The 8,251-nt window shown below is 37.8% G+C and overlaps 1 protein-coding gene across 5 annotated transcripts in view; it reads left to right on the top strand.

Moving 5' to 3' along the window:
- IGF2BP2 (insulin like growth factor 2 mRNA binding protein 2) overlaps positions 1-8,251 on the top strand; it is a 149,826-nt gene that overhangs the window by 106,488 nt on the left and 35,087 nt on the right. For 4 of the 5 annotated variants that reach the window (XM_025042241.1, XM_025042240.1, XM_025042243.1 and 1 more), the window contains exons 6-8: positions 1,790-1,853; positions 3,816-4,088; positions 5,951-6,085. In XM_025042241.1, coding sequence (XP_024898009.1) covers positions 1,790-1,853; positions 3,816-4,088; positions 5,951-6,085 — 472 coding nt within the window. The remainder of the gene's footprint in view (positions 1-1,789; positions 1,854-3,815; positions 4,089-5,950; positions 6,086-8,251) is intronic. The other variant, XM_025042242.1, reaches the window with a different exon arrangement.

Below are 8,251 nucleotides of genomic sequence, written 5' to 3'. Positions count from 1 at the left end.
GCAGGAAAACATTTTCAGTACTTTTAAGAAACTTTATGGAGCTTTCATGTCCAGTGAAATAAATTATTTGAATGGAGCTCAGTTCTTTCCAGAATCAAAGAACTGTCCGATTTCCTGAAGACAGACATCTTTAAAGAACAGAGAATATGACTAAGAAGTGAGAACAAAATCTGAGAATCTGAGAGTCCTAGTGGATAGCTTTGTTCAGGAGGTTCAAACCCAGCCCTGTCTCCCTTCCTGGGAGTCTACAGCCTGATCCGTAGCACTAGAAAGCCACAAATAGGAAACCACTATAGCATTCTATGTGTCAGCGCTGAGAGAGGACGGTTATGGGCTACACATCCCCTGTTTTGCACTGTGAAGACTTCTCTGGGTAAGTGAATTAGAGAGCAATTGAAACACTCCCCGGGAAAAGCCCAGGGCTGGGCTCAAGTTTATGCCATGTAAATCTCAGTGGCAGTTCCTTCCTGAGAATTACACATTCCCTCCCCACAAAGGGTGTGGCTACTTTGAAGTTACTGGATAAACGATACTTTTAACAGTGGTCTTTAACCTTTTTTTGAGAATCCTATGGAAATTATAAACTGGAAAAATTCATATATCCACAAGTTTGAATCTTTGGGTGGGATGGGTAGGGTCAGTTTATAGAATTCCTGAAGCTCTAATGTAGATCCAAGATTAAGAATCCCTAGACTGTAGGGTTTTATTATTACCTTAAAAAAGCAGCTTTACTGTGGTTTTCTTGAATTATCCTTAACTTAATGTTGTTGTTAACTGTCTCCAATAGCTTAAATGTTTTAAAGGGAGGATTTGATTTAATCATGTCTGCTTTTTTGGGGGGAAGACTAATATTTTTGCTTTAAGTTTACTGGCTTGGATTCAAAGTTTTATCTTGCCTTTTGAATTTATTTTTAACTTCTGCCCTTGAAAGAAGAGGCAAGCAATTGTGAACCAAGATAAGCCAACACACAAGAGTGATTTCTTATTAGCCACTCTTAGAGTTTATGTGCTTTCTCCTTTAGCCAAGTGAGTTGGGGTTGTCAGTTTTCTTTATTTATTGTACACAGTTACTAGGTTTGACTCATACAGAGTCAAGCAGTTCAGAGGGAAAAAAATAGAAATAATTCAACTTTATCAATGATGTAGAATTAAAATTAAAATTCTTAGTATTTTACACATATATTCAATTATTTAAAACTTAATGCGGATTATAACAATTAAAGCTCATACCTGGATAACAGTACAATAAATTGATACAATTTCTAGGAAAGTGATCTAAAAATATACATTAAAAGCATTGGGGTTTTTTTACTCAATTATTTTTCTTCTGCAATTAGCTTAAAAAAGTAATTCAGAAGAATAAAAATCAAATGATTGCAACAGTTGGTTTTTAGCAATAGTATTTAGAATAGCAAATAGTGGGAACAACCTATTTGTCGAAAGTTGAGGTTAGGCAAAAATCATGACACATTTACTTATTGCAATTTTATGTAGGCATTAAAAATAAAATGTCCAAAGAAAATGTACATATATACACATGCAAAAGGGTTTATAAAATAAGAGAAAATGTAGCTTTGAGTTGTATATACAATTGATTACAAATGTGTATATATGTACAATAGATTACAAATTACTGTGAATGCACAAGAATAAAGTTAGAGATTCAAAACAACTCTTGAGTCAGGGCGATGAATTTTTTCGTGCATTTTTCTCTAAGTCTGTTTACGTTGAGCCAGAGGGTGACGATTTTTTTTTTTCTATGACAATGTAGTTTTTGCTTCTTTCCTAGTCAACACAGACACAGAAACTGCTGTTGTCAACGTCACATATGCAACAAGAGAAGAAGCAAAAATGTAAGTAGATTCGGGCTTGTTTCCTTTTAAATGTTTTTGGACAGTTGTCTTTGAATTCCATAGAGTCCTGTATTTATACATTTTTTTTCTGAAAAAATGCAGATCTTTGACATGTCAGTGGAACTCCAGGGCATTTATACTAGGATGTCTGTTTATTGGTTGTGCAGAGTTTTTTTGTTGAAAAATGTTGAGCATGGCATCAAAACCGAGATGGGAGCTGTGTCTTGACAATGGTCAGGACTAGAGCACACCAGCTCTGTGACACTGTCCTGTAGACACTGCTTTGCCAGCCACTGGGAATCATTTTTACCTGGAGTTTCTTCCTTGCACTGGGAGGAAGAAGCACAAGTCTGTTTCTAAAAAACAGGATACTAAAACATCAACTTTTCCTCCATGTAATGTTAAAAGGGGGATGCACTTCAGTGACATTCACAGCACAGAGAATTGTCAGTAGTGGTTTAATCAAGGAGCACTTAGCTTGGGTTTTTTTTTTTTTCCTCCATCCATTCACTTCCTAGTCCCCAGTTATAACTACATTGCTTCAGTGATGGTTAATTTTGAGCTTGGCTATTAATGGACATAGGATTGAGGTTTTTAAAAACAACAACAAAAACAAATTCCTTTTCATAGGAGGTCCTTGAAGTGCCCATCGGGTCATCGTAACTAGAATATGGCCACATTTGGTCATGCTTCATGGATGTGGCATAACCTTGGTTTTACATACCAGGATCATAGTTTTATTTCTTTTTCAAGGTTTTAACACATGTGAAGACACATGTAACCCATTCTCATACTGATAGTTTTCAAAAGTTAATTTTACATTGAAAAAGATAATACATAGTTCATTTGCTGCTGACTTTTACACACATACCAATAATTCACCTTTACAATTCTTGTCCAGCTGCCACTTAAGTAGGACCTCTGTACATATTACTTTATTACTTTTATTTAATTCAAAAAATACTGCTTTGTAATAAATTCACAAACCCTAAAAATTAACCTAGTGGAATAGAGTTCTCACATACTGCCAGAGACATAAAAAAATTGTTCCACTTCTTCTTCATGTGTAATGTTAAAAATGCAATAGTGGGATATTATTTGTTCCCTATCAAATAAATAAATACTTTTAGATAATAATACTCCGTGCTTTTGAGGGCTCAAGGAAACAAATGCTGTCTTAACTGCTTTGGGATAGTAAATATTGAAACCTTTCCAGAAGAACACTGGGGAATACTTAATAATGTTAGAATTCTGCATACTCTCTGACTCAGCACCTCCATTAGGAATATCTCCTGTGTGCAAAGTTGTAATTGCAAAGATGCCCATGGCAACACTGTATGTAATAGTAAAAGATTGGACATTATATATATCTAACAATAAAGGATCATTTGCAAAAACTGTGGTAAATCAATAGAATGTTAAATAGCCAGTAAAAATTAAATTGCAGGGTATCTAATGACTTGGAGAATGTTTAGAATATAACAGGTTTTTAAAGGTTAGAAATGGTATGTTTGATATTAATTTATTTTTATAAATAGTCTATTTATATTTAAGAAAAATAAAGATATGCAATGAACTAGGGCTTTTTCTTATGCTTATCTATCTCTGGATTTTTACAATATGTATTATTAAAATGATAAAGTGAGTCATAATTTTATACTGATATTAACAGAATCTTTGATAAGGGAAATATAGTCTTGGGTGATAAAGAAAAAAAGCAGAATGTATGATTGTATGTCAAATCTGACCTGGCCTGTACATCATGATGATTGTTTGTTGGCCACGAGGTCTGAGGGAGCAGAGGTGACATCTGTCAGGCTCACTGTTGTATCCTCAGAGAGGGTTAAGGGACCTCACCTAGGCAACTGGTAAACGAGAGTGAATGAACCCGGCTGCTGACCTGGTGGGTCTTCTCTGATGTTGCTCTCTTAACAAAGCTTGCCTATTCCTGCTGCATTTTAGAGCCATCGAGAAGCTAAGCGGGCATCAATTTGAGAACTACTCCTTCAAGATTTCCTACATCCCGGATGAAGAGGTGAGCTCCCCTTCGCCCCCTCAGCGAGCCCAGCGTGGGGACCACTCTTCCCGGGAGCAAGGCCACGCCCCTGGGGGCTCTTCTCAGGCCAGACAGATTGATTTCCCGCTGCGGATCCTGGTCCCCACCCAGTTTGTTGGTGCCATCATCGGAAAGGAGGGCTTGACCATAAAGAACATCACTAAGCAGACCCAGTCCCGGTACGTGCCTCCGGGGCTTCCTTTGCTTCCTTCTGAGGGGTCCCCTGAGTGCTGGTGGGTCCCAGCCATACTCAAGTTGCCTTTGCTTGCTCCAGCAGTGGGAGGCTATGCTGTATGGAATGGTGGCTTCTTTAAACAGAACAATTAACAGACTAACAGAAAGCCGGGGCCTTTAGTGAGCTTTCATGGCAATTGTCTAAGGTGATATCCTGAAACACTAAAGGTGCATAAAGAAGGTACTAGTGACCTCACAGCCAAGAATTATTCTTCTAAGCTAACTAATGCTTACGAATGCATCTACTTCTAGAATAGCAGAGCTAGAGGGTTGAACTTCGCGGGATCCGAGAACCCGCTTATTTTAGCTCTTACCTCCTCTCCTGAGTCAGAGCGCCGCGTGGTGGTCACTCTTTGAGACCACCTAGGTGATCTCACAAATAGCTACAGCAAGAAAGTGGGTGAGTCACTACTATATTAAGCAAGAAATAAAGTACATTAGCCTTATATTTTGTTTTCTGTCTGTTTAAGGAGACTGAACTGAGGAGTTGTAGTGAGTAAAATGACTTGTGGGGTTGTTGATTTTTGTATGTTCATAAGACCACAGCATGATATAATAAAGAAAGCACAGGACTTAAAAACAGAAGACCCATGTTTAAGTTTTACCACTTAATAGCTATATGATCCTGACAGGAATTTTAACCTCTCTGGGTATCAGTTGCTTCTTCTGTAAGCCAAGATTATTGTGAGAATTAGGACACTCAGATTGAATGTAATAATTACTATGAAAGCACTTAAATTGCAAGGCATCAAATTACTGGCAAATATTAGTTATTTACATGCATGGTGCATTTTATTTAGGTCATGTATTGAGTGTCTTGGAACATGAAAGAGAAAACACTATTTTCTTTGAAGTATCTGAGTTACTCCCCAATAATGGACACTTACTTGAGTCCCAGAGTTCATAATCATGGGAGTGAAACGAAGAGATAGTGGAGGGGGAAAGTACTGTCTGGTAATCCTTTTATTTTAAAATCAGCCTTTTTTCCCCTCCCAAGTTTGCTTCATTGTGAAAATGGTTTTCATTTATAGGTCTTTTTGTTCCAAAAAATCTTTAAAGTGGCTTTAAAAATGCAACAAGTTTAAATAGAAGTGAGGTTAGTTCTCAAAGTGTGTGCCTATTTTTTAGAAGCAGGCCAGAGACTTGGACCTGGGCTTTCTAGCAGCCAAAGTAAAGTGGGATACAATCGATTATGTGATTTCGAAAGTTAACAAAATGAGTAGGGCCATGACAACCCAAAGGAGTCTGATAAAGTCATCAAGCTTTCGAGCCATCAGTTTTAAGAGCCTGGAAGAAGGCAGGCTGCCAGTGGCAAGGAAACCAAAACTTAGAGGCAGAGAGAGCGCATGTCTCTTTTCTATCCACACTCAAATATATAAAGCTTGCTTTGGATTTTGGTTAACATATGGCTTTTAAAAGCTGCAATCAGTTCAGACATTGTGCCAACATGCAGTATTATCCTGCTCACTTTACTCTTCACTTCTGGGATCATTTGAGACATGACAAAAAATACTTCATTTACCAGACTGGCTTCATTACCAAGTTAGCTTGGTGCCTTCGTTCCACAGCACACCTTTGAGAAATATTCCTCTTCAAATGGAGCTGCAAAGAATTCGAGTTGGGCACAAGACTCCCTGCACTGCTTGCTGCCTTCTTGGAGAATGGCGTTGGTTGCAAACGTGCTAATGACACGTCCTTGTCTGTCTGTGTCCTTGCTCTTCGTTGGCTGGTGCAACACTTTCTTGGGACTAACTGGGATCCTGTCCCAGATGACGCTGTGCTATTGCTCCTGATTCTTTTCCTACAGGGTAGACATCCATAGAAAGGAAAACTCTGGGGCTGCAGAGAAGCCCGTCACCATCCATGCCACCCCAGAGGGGACCTCTGAAGCATGCCGCATGATTCTTGAAATCATGCAGAAAGAGGCCGATGAAACCAAACTGTAAGTTTGCATGCAATGTCCAGATAACTCTACAGAGAATCAGTGTAGGTTCTCATTCATTTAACCCAAGAAACTATTAAAAAGCTGTAACTCTGTTACTAAATAAAGGGAGCAGGGGAAGGATTATTTTTAAGAAATTTGTTCCCAGGGAGAATATAGTGGGAAACAGATCTTTTACATTTATGATATGGCTGTTTCTCTACTTGTGTGTTTCTCTTGGTGATCCTAATGCTTCTATCACTTGCCAGTAATAATTATTATAGGAACATATAGACCTGTGCCGTCCAGTGCCGTGCAGTGATAGAAGTGTTCTGTATCTTCACTGTTCAGAATGTTAGCCATTAGCCAGATGCTGCTATTGAGTGCTCGAAATGTGACTAGTGCGGTGGAGGAACTGAATATTTCAATTTATTCAAATTTGAATAGTCACATGTATAGCTAATGGCTATCACATTGGATACTGCAGGTGTAAAGTGCACCTTGTCATCGAAACCATCATTTACTGTTCTGGAAAGGGTTTTTGCCACCTGCTCCTAAACTGTCTGCACTCTTTTAAAATTGGATTACATTTCCTTAAGTCGTAGAAACTGGTCTCCAAGTGGCTACTTAACTCTTCTTTCTCTTTTTTCTTTCTCTCTCACTTCCTTTTCTTTTACAAAATACTTTTTAGGATTCCTGAGTGTTGTACCAATTTGAAGGGCAATATACAGTTCTTACTAAATTAATTGACTTTGTATTACAAATGGATTAATGGTAATGGAATAGACAATATAATAATAAAAGTTCTATGTCATTTTGGCAAAACCCACTTATAGGCAGGCATTGGTGGTGGTTTTATAGAGAAGCACTGAAGGGGTGAATCAAATATAAAATTAATTTAGGAAATAATGTCAAGGGTGTTCCAAAACCAAAAGGATGAAAGTATTCCTTAAAAGAAAAATGTTACAAATCTATTCTGAGATTTCATAGGGACTCTGACCTTTCACTTATGAATTACTTACTCTATTTGGGGCTTTTGACCCCTCTACCCCACAATGCCATGGCTTAATTTGAAGAACTTCCTCCCTTGTCCAAGTTATTTATAAGTAACACTTTCTTTGGTCCTTCAACCTAGGTGCAAGCAACTTACAATATTCTAAATAATCAAAAGACTGATTTATAAGTTGGATTTTTAAGTTTTTGTGTAGTAAAAATAAAGTGGAATATCTTTGAAGTAAAATTTTTTGAGTGCCAAGCACTGTGCTGGGAGTTGAGGCTACAGTCATGAACAAGACCCATTTCCTGCTTTCACAGAGCTTACAATCCAGTGGGAAAGACATTCAACAAACAAATAATTATACCAGTACATAATTAAGCACAGCTATGAAAAGTGCTAGAGTGGAAAATAACTGCATATTATTGGGAGCCCTAATTAAGGGGTGGGGGCAGGAGGAGATTTGGGGATTTGAGAGAAAGCCTTGCTGTATAAGTGGCATTTAAGCTGAGCCCCAAGAGAAATGAATAAGAGGAGGAAGATGTAGGAGAGCAGGGATTCTAAACTTTCTTTGTATTCATTTACCAAATATTTATTGAGCACCTACTATGTGCCAGGCCTTGTTCTATGTGCCAGTGAACAAAGCTGACAAAAAACAACAACAACAACAAAAAAACCCACTGCCCTCCAAAAGTTACATTCTAGTGGAGTTTCTTCTAGCATTCATTTATTTTGAGGCAGTAATAATGCATCTGTTAGATGCTTTTGAACTCAGTAACAGAAAACATTAACAACAACTGGCTTAAGCAATAAGAAACAATTATTATGTCATATAACAAGTCCTCAGAGTGATTCTAAGGTTAGTTCAATCATGGACCCAAAGACCCACTTTTCTTTCTGCTTTCCCTTCTTCAGGGTGTCTGACATTCCGCTGGTGATGACAGGATGGCCGTAGTGATTTCAGACTTTGTGTCCCCACAAAATAATATTCAAAAGGTGGAAGAGAAGGCATCCTTTCCTTGTTCCTTTTTTTTATTGTGGTAAAAAAAAAAAACCATAAAATTTACCATCTTAACCATTTCAGTAGTAAGTATAGTCACATTGTTGTGAAACAGTGCTCCAGAACTTCATATTAGAAGACTGAAACTCTGTGCCCATTAGACAACAACATCCCTTTTCCCTCTTCCTCCAAC

The sequence above is a fragment of the Pteropus alecto genome, unplaced genomic scaffold (genome assembly GCF_000325575.1).
Source record: "Pteropus alecto unplaced genomic scaffold, ASM32557v1 scaffold88, whole genome shotgun sequence".
Taxonomy (NCBI): domain Eukaryota; kingdom Metazoa; phylum Chordata; class Mammalia; order Chiroptera; family Pteropodidae; genus Pteropus; species Pteropus alecto.
Note: the sequence above shows the minus strand (reverse complement) of the source record. Positions and strands in the feature narration are given on the sequence as shown.